Source organism: Alligator sinensis, unplaced genomic scaffold, assembly GCF_000455745.1.
Source record: "Alligator sinensis unplaced genomic scaffold, ASM45574v1 scaffold251_1, whole genome shotgun sequence".
NCBI classification, from domain to species: Eukaryota; Metazoa; Chordata; order Crocodylia; family Alligatoridae; genus Alligator; species Alligator sinensis.
The window spans coordinates 338,653-358,066 of record NW_005842503.1 but is presented as its reverse complement, the minus strand read 5'-3'; the positions used below and the strand labels follow the sequence as shown (position 1 = coordinate 358,066).

Here is a 19,414-nt window from a genome sequence, read left to right as displayed (position 1 = left end):
CCCCCCCCCCCCCCCCCCCCCCCCCGCTATCTATATCCATATTCTCAGCTTTTTATGAATGATTAACAAAACATATTCAGGACCTAGAATATGGGGTTCTGCAGCATTATCGCATGTTCATGTTTATTTCATTTTTTCTTTCATTTATTTATTTATTTGCCTGTATGATAAGGTGTTTGTGCTTTATGGTTTGGAATTGCAATAATGATGTGGCAAGAAGGGTACATATCATTTATACAAGTTTCTACAGTATATTTGTCAGTTTTGGAGTTTAACATTTATGTTCATATATTTTTAATTGTAAAGCATGAATAGCTATTTGGAAATGTGATTGGTACATGCAGCTTTTCATTTATTTGAGTAGTTTGATTAACTTTTCATTGTTTTGACTTGGAGAACAGTTAGACTGGGTCTTAATTAGTTTTTCAGTTACCACAGTACTGGGACCAAAAGCATGTTCTAATCTTTGAATATGCTAACAGAGCACTCTTGTGGAAATCTGAATCATGAAACTAGCCTACCAGCAGGGAATTTCTTGCCAGGTGTTAAAGTTTTCAACAATTACTAGCTAGAGAAATATAATAGAATCACAAAAATAAATTGCCACTAATTCCCCTTCTCAGACGACTGAAAACTAAGGGCATGAAGGGTTAGAGGTAGAAAATACAAACGCTACAACTCTAGGCCTTAGAGAACATTAAGAGTTTGTTGGGCTTTTTTTTTTTAACTGGTCAAAGACTCTAGCTATTTTACAAAAATAATTTTTTTTGTAGTTTTCTTGACAAATATGATTTTTTTAAAATTGTTTTTGACACATTTAATGGGAAATTTGTGCTTTTCTGTATATTATCCGGACCTATTTGAAATTTCTTACAGTTTTTCACTGATATTTGACTGGTCTATTAACCAAACCTTATTTGACTGGTCAAATACTCCACCCTACTTGGTAGTAGTTAAAACAAACAATATGTTTTAATTAACATTAGGATAAGCTTATGATTAATGCACAGTAAATGTTAGTACTATGGGGGTTACCCATGGTGGTTAATGATATGATTTTCAGATGTGTTCAGTGACAGCAGTTTCCACTGAAGGTGGTGGGACTAGGATGTATTCAGCAACTTTGAAAATAGTTAAGAAGATACTATATTACATGTATATAATGTGCATCTGAACATTCAGGCTAGGTACAGACAGTCAAAAAGCCCAATTGATTCAGTCTTTGCAGGTTAGTCTAAACGGCACAGATTAAATTGAAACAGAAGTGAACAGACATTTACCTTTGATTCAGGAAGTGCAGCCACATGCCTGCAGTGGCTCAGGCCAGAAGGCAGGAGGTGCTAGAGCACAGCTTTTTAGCTGTGTGTTCACTTCCTCTTCCTGCTTCCCCCGAGGTCTCTGAGATTTGCAATTCACAATCACAGCAGCAGGACTCTGCAGGGTTGCTCATCACTTCCTCTTCCTGCTTCCAGGTGGCTCTGGGATTTGCAGTACACAGTTGCAGCCAGCAGTAATTCTGAGTGGGGGAAGAGATGTTTAATACCCCCCTCCCAGGTCCTAGACCCCAGCCCAGGTTTGCCTGGCGGGGCAGTCTTCCCCTCCGCAGACTGGGCTGCATCCCCAGCTGGGCTTGCCCCCCGCCCCACCCCCTTTGTCAGCCAGCCCTCAGTGCTCCAGCTAGGGAGCAGAGGGGTGTGGCCAGCCCTTTTCTCTGGAGCAGACAGCCCTTGGAAAGCATGCTGGGATTGGGGGGGAGCATTGTGATTTAACTTGAACGAGGAAGGGGTCTGGGACAGAATTTCATAAACTGTTTTGACACAAATTAGTTGACTCTGATACTACATTCAACCAGGTTTATCTTAGACCAGGTTTGTCCATTTTGAAGCTGGTTTATGTGTACTGAGCTTCTATTCTGTTACAGGTTTAAACCAGTTTCTGATCACTTAAACCGGGTTATGTGTAACATCTGTCCCTAGCCTCAAAGATTGTACAAGGTAAAAGAGGAAAAGTGTATAATAATAGGAAAGGGAGAGAGGGATCAGTCTTTTGCATAAGTACTTTTTTTTTTTCAGTTTTGATATTGTGAAGGTTTTGGACATCATGACAAACAAGTACTGCCAGTGTGATTAATACACTAAACATTGCAATTGAATACTGTCCATCTAATTCCGTATTTCATTCACTTTCATTCACAGTCACTTTTATAGCAACTCAAGACTACAAATTAATTTTGTGTAGCTGCCCTGCCTAATAGATGAATCCTTTAAATGTTCAGTACAACACTTGTACCAGCACTAACAAATCTGGGTACTGTATCATGGCCCAAGCCTGTTGATTCTTCACCTTTCAATTAAATCTATGGTCATAGAAAACTTGAAGAGTTCATATTCCCATTTTGAATTCGCTTATGACCATAAAATGGCAATAATTTAATCGAAACTTCATGGATTGGGGTTTTTTTTTTTCAAAGAGTTAACTCATTGAATTTAGAAACACTACAGTTATTTAGTAGTGTTTTATCTGTTGTGGCCTTATGTCAGAGAATGTTATAATTAAAAAGTATTTGGTGGGGGGGATTCATTTTGAATAGTATACTTGTTCAAATACTGAATTATACCTGATGTATTCACTGCCATATTGCCTTCTTTTCTAGTGTAAAACACTTTCTGGAGTCTGTGACCACATTATCTCACTCTCCTCTGATCCTCTGGTTTCCCAGTCTGCGCACCTTGAAGTGATCCAGCTGACCAACATCAAACCAAGTGAAGGGCTGGTAAGAAGTACGCAGTTAATCAAAACCATCATCCAGGACAAGAAAGTTAATTCTGTAAATAAGAATTATAAATGGGGGAGCTGTAGGCTACTCTTAAAAAGATGCAAATCAATTAATTTTCAAATAGCTAGGATAACTGGATTGGTATTTCACATGGTTATCTATTGTATAAAAATGTCAGAGAACAGTAAGAATGAAAGAGAAATACTCGCTAGTTATACCAACTTCTGAAATACTTTAGATTTTTCTAGGATCTTGAAATCTGGAGGAGATTTAAATTAAAATAAATACACGCCAACATGAAGTTCGAGTAGGTTTATACATAAGGTTGTCAAGCTCTGGAATTTGTTTCATATATCTCCCTAAGAAATAAAGCAATTTTATAACTTATTCTACAGCACTTCCCAGGAGAGAAGTAGGATATTAAATCTTACTAAAGATCTCTGCATGCTTGAGTGAATGGTTGCAAAAGACCAATGTAAAATCTGAGTGCCACTCAAAAGTTGACCACTACTCCTTGCCTTATGCAAGCATTAACAACCACTGTATTAAGGAAAAAAACAATGTTAAAGATAGATATGCTGTTTTACATCACAAATAGTATTGCCACCTACCAAACTTTGGGCAACCAGAAGGTGTCCAGAATATAATGAATTATTTTTTTATGTAGAGAACTTGCTTTTATAACCTCTTTTATTATCTACACATATCTATGGTACATTTAATTGTGTGGAGATGTGTAATGCCACACTCCTACCTATTTGTTAGTTTTTTGTTTTGTTTTATTCTGGTGTTTTATCAGATTTGCCACAACAAGGTGTTTAGATAAATGATTTATTTGCTATACGTTACTTCAGGCAGTAGGAATTAAAATAAGAAATTTTATTTTGAGGTGGTGAATATTACCCCATCCTTTATTTTTTTTCATTGGCTTCCATATAATCTCTAAATCCATTTAAAGTTGCCCCTCAGGTTTTTACATCCCCAGAGACCCTTTCCACACTACCAGTTTGACATCCTGTTATTTTATTTTGCTGCTTGCTTGCTCAAGTCCACCATTCTCTCCAGGAGAAATGAGTACTCTTTCTCTGTCTGTTGGTCTCTCGGTCAGTCTGTCTGTCTGTCTCTCTGCTCCTGCTTTCTAGAGCCCTGTCCACATCTTTGTTAAGCAGATGCTGTAAACAGTATTCTTTTCTTCTCTGCCTCATTACTGCACAGGGTTTTCCACCATTTTTCCTTAGTTAAGTCACTCTTCTTTCACAAGGCCAAAAGTGAGTGAGAGAAGCTATTTTTTTATAATATGTATTTATTTATTTTATATAGATGCATATTTCCATGGTTTCCTTTTCCATTTCTGTCATTGATGTGGGAAAACATTTTCCCCTTCCTTGTGGGTCTGTTTTCCTTTTCGGTCTGTCTTGTTCATTAAGGAAGGGCACTTTCTGATTATGTGTTTGCAGCACAATAGCATCATGATATCAATTAGATCCTCTCGAAGCTACCATCATGTGAATAACAGTATTTCAAAGAACACAAAAAGTATTAACTGTAGGTGTACAAGGCTTAGCTTTGTAATACTTTATTACTGTTTCCTCCTTTCTGCCTTCCTTGTCCCCATGTCACTGTTCTGTGTCACTTTGTCTAGACTGTAAGCTCTCTGGAGTAGGGACTGTGCGTTATGTTTTTCCGCTGTTGGATCCTAATGCAATTTTGGAGTCAGTATAGTAGTAATCCTAGTATCTGATTATCTTTGTTAAATCATTTCTTACGTTCTTCATATAGGATGTCATATTTTGTGAAGTTCATCTGTTTAATAATCAACAAACATGTTCTGATTTATTATTATTAGCACTCAACCTAGGTTTTATAATTGTCAATAACTATGAGTGATTTCTTAAGGCTGATAAAGGATTCTGCATTGAGGACCTTTGATCACTCTGTTGGATAAGGAGCTTGATAACTTCTGGACTTAATCAGACCTTCTTTTAAGGCCTGTGCCATAACAGAGGTGGGAAGATTGCATTACTTTTGGAGTTTGGAAACATTCAGGAGTTCTGCACTTGTTACTTTGTTAAATGAATAAAGTGTTGAATATTACAAAACTGGAAGGACTCTCTCTCATCAGGATAACAAACAAACATGAATGGCTCATGCCTTTGAGGATAGGAGTGTCCACCAGTTAGCATGATATAAACGTTTATAGTAGTTGAGGAGAATGTCTGTAAGAAGTCAAACTTTTGGAGAGGAGGAGGAGGAGAAGGAAAGGGGAGAAGGAAAAACTAGCAAGGAAATGAGGGTTATTTGAATTTCTGTGGGATGCTGTTCTTAGGATACAGGAGTTATGTAGAATTGGTTTGCCAAGGGTGCAAGATGAAGGAGGAAACATTTTTTTAAATTGAAATTTGGTAGATGAAAGAACTACAGTATTGTTTTGATGAATATACTTTCTAAATTATGCATACAAATGCTACTGAAAAGTAATATTGATATATAAATTAAAAATATTAAAATGATTTAGTGTACTATGAGCAAGGGAAAAAGTTCCTGTGAATTTATACAGCACTGTACATTTATAGGACCATAGAATCCTAGAAAAAAAAGGGGTAGAAAGGACCTCAGGAGATTGTCTAGTCTACCTCCCTGCTAAAGGCAGGATCATCCTAGTCTAAGTCATTCCAGACAAATGTTTGTCCTTCTCTTAAAAACCTCTAAGGATGGAGATTCCACAACCTCCCTAGGTAATCTGTTTCAGTTCTTAACCCCACTCAAAATGAGAAAGTGCTTCCTAATCAACCTGAATTTCTCTGGTTGCAATTTAAGGGAGTTACTTCTTGTCCTGGGCCCTGTGGCCACAGAGAATAATAGAATGTCACTGTCCGCTTTATATCCATTCTTCAAGTATTAGAATAGAAGACTTATCAAGTCCTACCTCTGTGTTCTTTTCTTTAGACTAAAATTGCCAGTTCTTCCAACCTTTTCTTGTAAATCATGTTTCTTAGACCTCTAATTTTTGTTGCTCTCCACTGGACTCTTTCTAGTTTGTCTCTGCCTTCTCTGAAGTTTGGTACCCAAAACAATACTCAAGGTGAGGACCTATCTGTGCTGAATGGAGTGGAAGAACTACTCCCATTGACTTCCAGGAGACACTCCTGTTAATACAATCCAGTAGGCTGTTCACTTTTTTTCCCCCCAACAAAAGCATGCTATCAGCTTGTATTCCGTTTACACTCCACTATTAAACCCCTATGTCCTTTTCTGGAAAAACAGAAAAAAATGTTGTATTTGTGGCATGATATGAGGAATTTTTTTTTGATAATGGCTAGAACTTTGTGTACCATAGATTTTTCATTACCCCAGGCTGGTGCTTGATTTTGGGTGCATAGTTGGTTGCATAAAAGCATTGCCATGGCTGTGTTGCTGTAGGAAGCATGTAAAAAGCAAAGGTGAAAATGGAATTGTTGAGTACAGATCTCTTCCAAAAAGCCCTCACGTCAATTAAAAGCAGATGCCTTTGCACACATTTGCAGAAATATCCCTTTTGGAGAAAGGCAGAATGTAACTTAGGGCCTCTTACTGGACTCTTACTTATATAGCAGTGACATGATATTGACTAGTTCAGTTGGTAATGTTTCATTCATAGGAAGCAGAATTAAAAACATTACAGTTTGTTGAGAAAAGTGGTCTTGGTGCTGTAAAGAACCAGAATATCATGTGGATTTTTTTTCCAGAAGAAACACAAGTAATTGGATTATAGCATGAACATTTTTCAAGCCATTCTAAAGGTTTTTTTGCATGGTTTCATGTATAACTCTTTTATTTTAAAGGTCAATATGGCATCAAACCTGGATTCTTGAATATCCAGGAAAAATGCAGAAATATCTATTGATTTCCAGATTTTCTAGCTCAGTATTTCTTCTTAGTGTGTCCTTCACTGTTCAAATATTGTTGAGTTAAACAAGTTACTGTGTGATTGAAGTCCTAGTTGTTCATACATGTCAGGGCTGTCCAATTGGTGGCCTGCAACGGGTTAACTTAAGGCATCCAGGGTCCCTGAGATGCTGTTCTCCCCATCACTTGGGCTGCAGCAGCAGCCAGGAACTCTCGGCTCCCCCTTTCCTCTGGCTTCTATTTCCTGTCCCACCCTAGAGAGTGGTGCTGGGTAGGGCAGCGGGTGGCCCAGGGATCCAAAGTTTGCACTGGAGTGGCCCATGGGGTGTACAGCCCCCAGTTATGTAGAAGTTGGACAGCCTTAATATAGGGTATCTCTTTTGTATAGATTTGGGAATTTTATAGGTTAATCTTACAGGTAATAGATGGGGTGGTCTTAGTTCCTTTTTCTAGACAAAACTCAAAATTAGCTGTAGGAGCACCACAGAACTCACGTGGAAAATAAATAGAACAGAGCAGAGTGCAATAGTGTCAGTGGTATAACTCCTGGAGGCTAGCTAGTAAATTTTTCTGAGAGTCCAGGTTTATTCATCCAAGTCTCATAACCTGAAGTATTGGATGAGGGGAAACTTTGTGAAGATGTTAGAAGCTGTATGACATTTGATGATCTTATCAAGGTGCAGCTGAATTGGAGAGTTGACTACACCATTTCTCGAGTTTGCTTGTTGTGTATCAGAGGGGCCTATGTGAGCTGTTCTTGACAGTTAGGGGGAAAAGCTTTTGTCATATGACCTTTTCAGTTAAAAAAAAAACCCCCAAAACCCGAAAAAAAACCTCAAAACAAAACAACCTTCCCCCCGTCCCACCCCCACCCTTGGATACACAAGTTAACCTTGGCTATTATATTAATTTGATGCAGTGCAGCCTTGTTGGATTATTTACAGGTGTCATACAATGATGGGCTTAAAATAATTTGCCTTGTAACCCCCCTGCTCTCATCACAAATATATGCAAACCTCACCGTTGATCTGTGTGTGTCAAGGCATTGTTTTGGAAATCCCTTCATTTCCTACCCTCTGCTGCCCCTTTAGCTGAATATCACCTTTTTCATTTCTGGAAAGGAACAGAATGCAAGGGATCTGCAATCCTTTCCTACTGAAATCTGTGAAATCCCTAACATATGACCTTTTCAGTGGAAGAGTTCAAGTACAATTGAATATGTGGCAAAGTTTATAAGTATCTTGCTGATGTTGCTCAATCTAGTATGAGAGATGGACTTGAAAGATAATACATAAAAATACACTTTATATACATCTAATTAATTTGTGTCTCCTTCAAAAAAAGCATCTGAGAAGACTGCTTATCTCAATAATATTTAGTTCTTGGCTTAAGCAAATTCACTGCCCTAATGTCTATTGTTCTCCAAGGCTTATTAACTGGATTATCTCCCAGAGTGTGGATAAACATACTTTTAACCTCTTTGAAAGGAAAGGAAGACCACACACCAGTTGTTACGATCTGGCTGTTACATCTGCCTGAGTCTATGGTGATGCAAGTTAGCTAAATTACCCTAACTTTGATCCTGAATGAAACAGGTTTAAAGTTCTTATGGGTTTGCCACATGTGTATTGCAACAAAATCATCGTAACAGCTTATATTATTATTCTTTGATAAAAAAAATACTACATTTTTCTGTCTCTGTACCCTCAGTTTTGTTTGGCCAAGCTGATTCTTGCAAATTCTCTAGAGCAGTGGTTTTCAAACTTCCTAAAGTCACAGAACAGCCACAGTCATGTCACTTCGCTGCTGCAGAGCCCCTGCCCCTAACCTGAAGACTGAAACAGAACCAAGTGACCCAGGCTGGCAATGGTGGTGCACTGCCTCCTGGCCTACTGCCGTTACCATTTTTTGCAGAACCTCTGATGACCTAACACAGAACCCTGTGGTTCTGTTTAATACAGTTTGGCCACCCCTGCTCTAGAGCAGTGGTTTTCAGTGCGTGGCAGGCATGCCACAAGTGGCATAAGGAACCTCTGTGTGTGGCAGACCAGGAAGGAGACAGGCAGCACAGTAGTAGGTAGGGCAGGAAGGAGAAAACAGAATAACAGATCCTGTAAGGAAGCACACGGCAGGCAACAGGAAGCAGAGCAGCAGATTGGCAGGGGAAGAGGATTGGAGGGGTACTCAGAGAAGAGGATTGGAGTGGTACTCAGAGAAGGTTTGGGGCTAATTTGTGGTATGCCTGCCAAAAAAAGGTTGGCTCCCACTACTCTAGAACATTAGAGGTGCCTTCTAATACTGAAACATTATCAATGCCAACTTGTTCCAGTGCTATTGACAGGTACACTCTAAACACTCTGAATTTATGCTCAGTTAGAGAAGTATTATAGCAGCATTGTACTGGGGGAAATCCCAACTCTGTAAACTTCAGTAGTTCCCTCATTTTTACAGCACATTCCACATCAAACATATCCTTTCGAAGCTGTGTAGGCCTGACTGTGCCTTTTACCACGCAATGGGCAAGTCTACATGAGACATTTACTGCTAATTAGCTCCACCGTAAAACATCAGTGTTTATACATACGATGCTATTAGGCTGCAGTAAACTAATAAACACTGCTATAAGATAGTACTGTCCAACACAAGTACTGTTCTATGGTGGTGTTATTTAGTGTGCCGCAACACATGTATAGATGCTGATGGGGCTTGCTAGGGCACGAGGATGCTTCAGTGCAGGGGATGTCTGCTGGGTAGTGTCACACTGAAGCACCTTTGTACCAGTCAGCCTCTCTGAGCTGGGTTGGAACAGCCCCCGACTGGCAGGCTGAACCCCAGAGCCCCCTGCCAGCTGGGGCTGCTCCATCCCAGCTCAGCATGCTGCAGTCCTGGGCACATGTGCAAACTGTGCCATGGTTTATTCAGTCAACTTAATAGCACATGTAGATGCATTCACTATTGTTCAAACATGTGAAAAAAAAATCTAATGAAGAGGAAAGAAGACAAAATGGAAATAATCTTTCTCTCTCTCTCATTCTTTTCACATCTATGGGGGAAAATACTATTTTTAATTTTTTCGTTAAAAAAAACAACCTTGGACACACAAGCTAACCTTAGCTCTTGTATGACTTCGATGCAATGCATCCTTGCTGGATTATTTATAGGTTTCATACAGTGGTGGGCTTAAAATAACTTGCCTTGCAACCCCCCTGTCCTCATCACAAATATATAAAAACCTCACAGTTGATCTCAGTGTTGCAAGGAATTTTTTTGGAAATCCCTTCATTTCCCACCCTCTCCTGCCTCCTTAGCTGAGTATCACCTTTTTCATTTCTGGGAAGGGACAAAATGCAAGGAATCTGCAATCCTTTCCTACTGAAATCCATGAAATCCCTAACATCTTTGGTGCGTGGTAAGCAATGAGTAAACATCAAGGTGTGCGAATCTGTCTCTTTAAACTTCTGATGATACTCATTGTTTACTTTTTTTTTTTTTTGCAGTTTTATACATGTATCTTGAACTGCTTTGACTTTATAGAACTCATTTATGGTGGTGATATGCATTAAAATTACTCTCTTATTTGTTATTTGCCTGCTTTTGCTTGAATTAAGGTTTTGTATTGTTCCAGTGTACCATAGCCAGTAGTTTTACCCAATTTTAAGCATGATTGTATTGTTGAGTACAGTAAATGAAACTTGATTTAAAATAAAACTGACTATAAACTTTTGTTAGCCTTTCAATGTCTGTCAAAAAAAGTGACAAAGCAATGAAAACTTGGTTATTTAAATGTTTACAGTTGAAAGCAACAGTTCATTGTTACTGTGAGCTAGAAGCAAGATTTTTCAGAATCAGAATTTTTCATGGACTGTTCTAACTGCTGTCACTGAAGTCAACGAGAGCATTACTACCCTAAGAGTTTTCACTACATTTATATATGCTAAATTTTGGCACAAAACAGACTGGGTGGTCTGTTCATTATGATGCTGGCCTAGGACTCAAGAGACCTGGATTCAGTGCCTTGCTCTGCCACACAATTTGTCAATGATTTTGGTGAATTCACTTAGGCCAGGTCCATAAAGGTGTTTAGGTTCCTAATTTCCATTGGTTTGATTTCAGTAGGAGTTAGGTGACTAAGTAGCATTTAGCTGCATACCTTAATTTCTCTGTCTTATTTTCAGAATCTCCACAATGACAGTAACAGTAGTTCCCTACCTCACAGGTGTGTTGTGAGGATAAACAGAGAAAAGTTTGTCATGAAACTAAGTTCTCTAAAGAAATAGGAAAGCACATGCCAAGTCAGAAATTAATGGAAAGACATTCTGTCCCATTGAAACTACCATGATTTTTCCTTCCAGTCCAGGGTAGTGAGTGTGGAGTGAGGGAATTAAGTGCTACTACAAGAGTGTGGGCAAGAGGTTGTCTTGGAAGATACTCAATGATGTAGAGATGATCTCTGCTTTGCCCTCCTCTAGCCATGGCAGCCTGGTATGAACAATAAGGACATTGTCCATGACTTACTGGTGTGGACTGTGCTCTACATTTCTAAAGTAACAGGGGGGGTTAATTCCCAGTTCATGTCTGTCCTGGGGGAAACCCCAGAGTACCACCTAGAAACATGTTCCACCTACTTGCTCTAGCTCAGTGTACATCAAAGACCAAAAATAAAACGGTGTAGCTGCTTTAGCACTGCGCTTAAGTCATGTCCAGAGTTGCTCTTGTGTTCCTTCTCAGGTGTTCTTCTTGGCATTCACTCAAGATTATGCTAAACTATCTACACTGCCTAAATCCTGATTTTGGTGCAAAATGAGCAGGAGTGAGTAGATGGGACATGTTTCTTGGCAGTGCTCATGGGCATACCACAGAGGCAGTGTAGACCTGCCCAAAGGGTCCTTTTAGGGGATATTCCCCTTAACATGCAATTTTACTTGTTTGTTTGTGCCCAACACCAAAAAAGCTATGCATACCTCAGGAAATCCATGTGATTTGTTGGCAAATGGAGGGCTTGTTCCTTCTCACTGTCTTTGGACCATGGTGATCCCCCTTCCTGGCAGAGCCTTTCCACTGGAGTTCCTCTGTGAGGGATGCATGCCCAGCTGTTGTGTGTCAGATGCAAGGGAGAAAACAACATATCAGTTAGGGGGGGAAAATCAATGTTTTCCTGGTAGTACTAAAGGGCCAGACTGGAAGGAATACTCATCTGGCCTTTCCTCATTTCTGTAAAGCGGTCAAGAGAAAAGAAGGTGCCTCTGAATTGATTGCTTCAGAGATAGAGAATGAAGAAAATATGAAAGATGAGGATGCATGCACTTAATCACCTCTTTTGTGGTAGATACCTTGTCCCATTTCTGATTCACGGGCTGCCATAAAAATATTTGCCAATTTTCTCTAGGTGTTGACTTAAGGGAAAAGATTTGGGGGTACTGGTCCAAGCTCAACCCACAAATAAATATTTGTGCAGTTTTGAGATCACTCATGGTATGGTTTGCAGATCTTATGATATATATTAATCCTTCTTTCTTGAAATTCAGCTTTTCATAATTCAGCTTTAGAGTTAACTTATTGACATGACTGAGGCAATAATGGGTTAGAGCTATTTTTTCAGACACACAAAGTATTGGCTACCACTGGATTCACATTTTGAAAGTTATGTTTGCAACCTTAATGTCTAGAGAATTACATTTTTAGGAAATCTTAGATTGTTGTAGCTTTCAGAATAATGCCCAAAGCACCAGCTGGCACAAAACAGTTCTTAATTTTGCCTTGCTAAACAGATGCCGCTGATGTGCTATGTTAGAGTGTAGGGGATTTCTCAGAAAAGCTATGAGCGTTTACAAATGTACTGGTACATCTTTAAACTGCAACTAATGCGTAGACAGAAGAATCACTCAGGCTCATAGTTTTCTTTTTTTATTTATTTATAAGAAAACACTTTTCTATCTGGAAAGGTATCCCTGATGGCATGTATACATTTTTTGAGTTCTAAATTAATAGGCCTTTCATTTTAAGATATACAGATGATGTTTTGGATGGAAATAGTTTGTGAAACACTTTACAAATTCTTTCCCATGATGTCTTTTTCTTAGGGTATGTACATTAAATCAACATATGATGGTCTCCATGTAATTACTGGAACAACAGAAAATGTAAGTATTGTTAATGCTGTGTGTTCAGGCCTGGACGCTTATATTTGACCCTGCATTTGGTTTATGCTTTCCCTCTGCTACAGGCAGTACTTTGCTTGTAAAAAGGTACTGGTTGGCTATGAAGGTTCCCTAGCATGTCATAGGCCAAAAAGATTGCTTTTTTATTTATCTCAGAATTGGAAGTTGGTGGTCTTAGATGTGATCAGGAGTTTTAGTTCATTTTTGTGAAGCAATTAAAATGCTTGATCATGTTAGAAGAGAGCTCTCTTGTTGAGGTTCTTGTGTACTGTGGATAAAAGATAAATGTTTTTAATATATTTTGACTGATGCTGGAGTTTGCTGTGGCACAAGAAAAATAGATTTTTTGTATTACATCTATCAAGCTTTATTTTGTAATAGAAGTAAATGCATGGGAATTAAGGGCATTCTTTAAAGTTGATGTATTACCATATATTTCTTTATTGGCTTCTGTGTAACGTCTGTAGTAAGACGCACTTAATGTGATATGCACTTACCGATGGCAAAGAGAACTATAAGCAACATGCAGTAGCATATTTTTCAGCTGCCTTTTAAATTTACTTTCTCCTTTTTCTTCCAGTCCCTTTTGTACAGAATTAGCTATTCAGTAGGGAGATGGCAAGCAGATATTTTGGGGGAACTTTGGTGGTTAACCTTGAATAGCTAGGGAGCAAGCACTAATGCAGGACTGAGCAACTTTCATAACAGTTTGAGTTCCTGTAGAAAACTTTGAGGACCTGATGCCAACCCCTGCCCAAACAAACAAGCAACCCTACAGGAAATGCCTCCTCTCCTCTGTGACTACGTCATTTTTTGATAAATATATGCAGTTGCATGTATTTAAGACTGTTGCACTGCTTTTTGCATGGGAGCTCTAGAAATATTTCTTGTTGAATGAGAATGTGTATAGGGCTTCTCAGCTTATGCTTTCACATGTCCTTAGAAACTCTAGCAAATATATTTTTTCATGCTTCAGATAGAATGTTAAAGTGCTATATCCTAGCGTATGTCTATTGTAGGACCTCTATGAATACTCTCTTCCCTGAATGAGAAAAAACATAAGCCATCACAAGGACTGCAGCTTCAGAAACGCAGTTTTTTTTCTAAGTCAGCCCAACCCACGAAAACATAGAAAGAATGAGACACCAGTTCTGAAAGTTGAATTTCTCTTGTTAGTAAACGCTCGCTTTAAAAAATGTGAACTTCTCATTCTGGAAATTTCTATGATGTTTCATTCCACAGAATTGAAGTGAGAGAGAGAGAGAGAGGGAGGGAGAATTTAATCTGTTAATGCATTCTCTTGAGGTCCTAAGATTTTGCTCCAGCCTTCTTTGTGGGGCATCAATACAATTCTAAATTAGCCCTAGAGAACCTTCAGCCTACTGACTGGGAAGGGACCCAGAGTTATTCCTGGTTAATGAAATCCATAGATGTTAACTTCTCTTAGGGGAGAGGTGTTGACTTCTGTCAAGTGAACCTTGCTTACTGTGGAAAAGACTGGAGTAATAGTCATGGGCAGGAGGAACCATCCACAGAACAGGACTGGTGCCTGTTAGCATGTTACCCTTTTCCCATGACACATTTACATGCTACTAGATTCCTAGGGCCACGTGAGAGCCCATGACCCTTTCCAGATATATTTGACTAATAGTTTTGCTCTTTTCTTTCTGATATAGACCACTCCACAGCATTGTAACCTCTAAACTGTATTTATGCATTACTCTAGAAGACCACTGAGAACCTCTTGACTGTGCAAAATACAGTGACTGACATAATCAGCTGTTCTAGCCTTGTGGGGTGTATATTACATTTTATTATCCTTAAAGTTTTGCTAGTCTTCTTGGTACAGATGGCAACGTTAGTTTTCCAACAGTTCAGCCCTTTGTGATTTGGTCTTAGAGACCACCTTTCCAAGTATACTAACCTCACCATTCAGATCAGCTGGGCTACTTCTGCTCTGACTCCCTAGATTTCAACTCTAAGAGAATGGCTGGTTCTCCATGTAAGGGTTCTTTTCTCTTAAATGTGCTTTCCATGGTAGTCCTACAGAACACAAGTGTGTTGACCTTCCTAGTTCGTTTTATTTCTCTGACCTTTGCTGGAAGGTGTCAATTACATAGGAATAATTCATTTGGGAGGATCATACCAGCTTGAATTATACATTTTTTTTTTTTTGTAAATTATCCCTATAGGGCATCTTGTGGGGACCTTCTTATAATTCACAAAGTAAATGGTTAAACCAAATATGAGACTTATGTGATTTGATTAAGTAGTTAACAGGAAATCTGATTAAAAGGTCTAAGTCTCTGCAAATGAATTATCTTGACCAAAAATAATATTTTAAAATGTTATCATAATACTTTTCAGGTTAGAGAATCCATATCAAATGCTTCAAAACTGGGTTGTTTATGTATGCACTGTAACAATCACCTATGTACAGCTATGGAAACAAGTTATTTAAAAAATTACTTTAAATAATCTATACTTTCACTAAACTCTGAAAAGTCATCAGTACAGCTGTATGTAGTAATTCCTACTTGGGGAAAAAAACTCAGCTAAGCACAAGATCTACAACCTCCTAATAAGAATGCTGCAATACTTGGAACTTCTGTATGAAGAATATTTACATAATTTTATACTGTTCATTTTAGGTCTTTTATTTAGATTTTTTTCAACCTCAAGATTTCCAGAACATATTTCAGACTTGGTGAACTAATATGTGTGCTAATACCTATATCAATATACATATATAACAACACATATAAAGAAAAGCTTTTAGAGAGCTTTTTGAAAGCATGTAGGCAGTGGAGGCAACTTGTATTGTCGCAGTCTCTCATTAACTTCAAAGGATGTTCATACAAGGATCTACATGGATCAAGTATAAGTATGATTGATTACAACTGAGATGATATATGGTAACATTATGCAGCAAGAGCATAGAACCGTTTAGGGAAGAAGCTGAATAATTGCCATCAAGTACTTATTACATCAAGTACATCAAGAAGATTATTACATTAAAAGTTTATCCAAATGACCAGACCTAATGTCTGACATTGAAATAATACAGTAAATGATCATGTGTTGATGTAATGCAAAGTGGCACCTTCACCTGCTCAACATTATGTGAGAAATTCTGAGTACTGTTTCATATAGGGCCACCCACTGAATCAGGAATACCACTTTGTACAACACCTACATTTTTCTTGTGAATCTTCTTTCCAAATGCTATTTCATTTAAATGATATCTGCAGAATTATAGCACAGCACAAGTTAATAGCAAAACTGTTGAACACGTACATTTTGACAGACAGACAATACGATACTCAGTTATTTTGAAGAAGTCAAATTCCAGAGTTTGAGAATATTCTCTCTAGATTATAATAATCTCAGTAGAGCCAGAAAGCAATGCATGTTAATGTTATTGGTTCCATCCCCTTGTTACAAAAAATCTTAGCAACTTTTTTGAGTTCCTGAGAAATACACCTCTGGCTTTTTCATACTGTGGTCTTGATCCTGCTTTTGATAACAAGCAGGTATACTGGTGCACTTATGCAGAGCCCCAGTGAAATATTGCAATTATTACAGGCAGAATTAGGAGAAAATGTTGTAAAGATTTTTAAATGAGGGTGTAATTTAAAGGAGCAAAACTACCTCTACTAACTCATCTTTAAAGGCATGAACTTTTATAATATGCTGGGTCTTGTAATTGCTTCTCTTACACTAAGTAATAATTGAAATATAAATTAACAACTTTGTGTTCTTATTTTGGCTCTTATTGTATATGCAAGCGCACTTTCAAATATGCTGATTTGCTAAAGCTCACTTGAAATATTTGTTTAAAGAATTTGATTAGAATAAAAGGCACTCTGTTAAATGTTTTTATGAAGCAATTGCCCATTTGAGTTCCTGACAGCTGACCTTTTGCAAAAGATTCACTGCTAAGGTATTCAAGTGTTAGGCAGATAAAACAAATTTATCAGTTACTAGAATTTAAAACTGATTAAACTTTTATAACTTCCTTAGAAACTGATTAAACTTTTATAACATAAGTATTCATACCTTTTTCCATTTGATTGTCTTATTTGCAGTAATATAGATTATTTTCTGAAACAACAATGAATGCCATTATTAAATATTTTATTGATTTTTAAGTAACTATAGAATGTAATTATAGATCTAACCTGATGTGCATAGCTTAACAATCACACTACTAAAAGAGAGATGATGACCAGTAAGGACTGTATTCTTTATCATCTCTTTTATTTTAAATTCAGTCACCTGCAGATCGGTGCAAGAAAATCCATGCTGGAGATGAAGTGATTCAAGTTAACCACCAAACTGTGGTATGTATTATTATGTTCTCTGTAAACTAGAGATAGAGGTGCACTGGCACATCAGCATGTATGCACAAGCAATGTCTAGAATGTTTTCTATTTTGATAAACTATTAATTATTTTAAATATAAGTTGAATTTTTCCTTGAAAGCACTTAGTTTGTAACACATTCACAGAGATTTTGAGAGAGAAAATATACAATATTGGTGCTGAAACATGATCAGCTGAATATCTTAAGAGGTATTGTTGAACTAGATTAGGTAGCTGATGTTTAGAATAAACTAGTGGATTTTCAAGTTGACTTGACTATCAATAGCAATAGCCTTGTTTTCAACGGTAGAGGCTTTGAATACAAGACTCAGATAACTGAGGTATTCTAGTTCAGGGTAAAGATCACCATTACTTGCTAGGGACCGGAAAACTTTAAATTTGAAATTAAATGGAATGTGTTCAATGTATTTTTTTTCCTAAAATTTAATTTAATTTAATTTTAATTTAATTTAAGAATAAAAGTATATTCTAATATGCTGAGTTAAAGTGAATGTTGTATGTCCTGGCATATAACATTTTTTCAAAACTGGATAAGTAAGTAAAAGCAAACTGTTACATGTGCTGGACAATAAAGAATAAGTTCCTTGGTATTGTTGCTACTTCAAAGTCTCATGTTAGCTTCTGGTGACCTTACTTAGGACTGTTAACTACCACAATTAAAAGAATATATTTTGTATAGGGAAGTTTAATAACAAAAGGAATATAATTCTAATTTAAAAAAGGAATAATTTGTTTTCCCTGGTGTAGGTTATTTGCTTTTCATTAAGAAAAGTGAAAATCAATATATTTTGTTAATTAAAAACTATTCTTGCAAGCAATTTAACTGACAAAAATGTTCCCAGATTCTGTTATTAATACAGCAAGCATTTGTTAAAAATTATGTTTCTTTGTTCCCTGTAGGGCTCCATTTGCAGCTTTGGGCCTAATGAAATTGTACATCATGTCCCTTCCCCTGTACAATTTTTTTATTATACTTCATTATGCCCTCCAGCAACATTTTATTTCAAATATAATGTACCTGAATGAAACTTAACTGATGAGATGCTGTCTTTGCACTAGAGAATTTAAAAGGATACATTGAATCAGAACAGCATGAGCTGTAGTTTTTTCCTTGCTGTTTTTGATTTGTGACATAACGGTTTTCATTGGTGCTATTGGTTTAAAATGCATGAACTGATCCAATGAAATACCTCTAAACACACAAACTTTGTGACAGTTTTTCTCGATTCTTCCAAAGTAGCAAAATAATTTCTATTTTTAAAACCTTTTCACATCAAACAAAGAGCATCAAAGTCCAGAGAAACGCATTAAGTCTGTAGATTAGACTACTGATGATCTTACTAATAAGTTTAGCTGGGGTTGTGTAGCAAAATTGCCTAGATGGTTCCAATATTTCAGCCCTCTAAATAGTGTCACATCTGCACTGATAAGATCAGATTTTTACTTATAACAGTAATAATAAGCAAGTAGTAGGACAGGTCTTGGCGTGATCTTTTGTTACCTAGGAATCATATTTGAAATTTAAATTCAGTTGTAAAATAAGTCACATCCTCAGTTCCTTAAAAATGTTAACGTTTAGGCTTATAGAAAATAAAGTCCATTGTAGAACTAAGTATAAGGGAATTGTGTAAGCAATAACAGCTTACCATTTTACTTCATATCCTGTAACATAGGTAGCCTGTGCTCTCTGTGATAGAATATCTATGTCAGTGGGAGCCAACCTTTGTGACAGGAGTGAGACAAATTAGCCCCATACCCTTCCTGGCTAAGTACAAATGGTCAAAAAAGCTCGAGGCTGAATTGATCCAATCTTTGCAGGGTTTTTTTAAACTGCATAGATTCCAATAAGCAAATGAACTGACATTCACTTTTTCAAACAGGAAAGGGAGCCAGACTCCTGCAGTGGCCCATACTAATAACCAGGAACGTACTAGAGCACGCCTCCCAGCCCGCTGGCCACTGCAGAGAGCTGGAGCCCTCTGATTTCCCAAGCCGTGCCTTCTCCTCAGCCTCCCTGCGGACTGAGCCAGGGGTGTCAGGTGGGAAAACCCACCCCTCCCACCTGGCACCAGACCTCCAGCTGGGAGCAGCCCAGAGGTGGGTAGAGGAAGTTGGAACTGGGGGCTTTACTCTGCCCCCCTCCAGCTGGGAGCAGGGCTGGAAACTAACCACTCCCGTGTCTCAGCCTCCCTGCTGGCTGAGGGAAGCCT

General features: G+C 37.9%; 1 protein-coding gene across 1 annotated transcript in view; it reads left to right on the top strand.

Annotated features, from left to right (window-relative positions):
* CNKSR2 (connector enhancer of kinase suppressor of Ras 2) overlaps nt 1–19,414 on the top strand; it is a 322,916-nt gene that overhangs the window by 106,518 nt on the left and 196,984 nt on the right. The window contains exons 6-8 of the mRNA XM_025213030.1: nt 2,654–2,773; nt 12,742–12,801; nt 17,094–17,162. Coding sequence (XP_025068815.1) covers nt 2,654–2,773; nt 12,742–12,801; nt 17,094–17,162 — 249 coding nt within the window. The remainder of the gene's footprint in view (nt 1–2,653; nt 2,774–12,741; nt 12,802–17,093; nt 17,163–19,414) is intronic.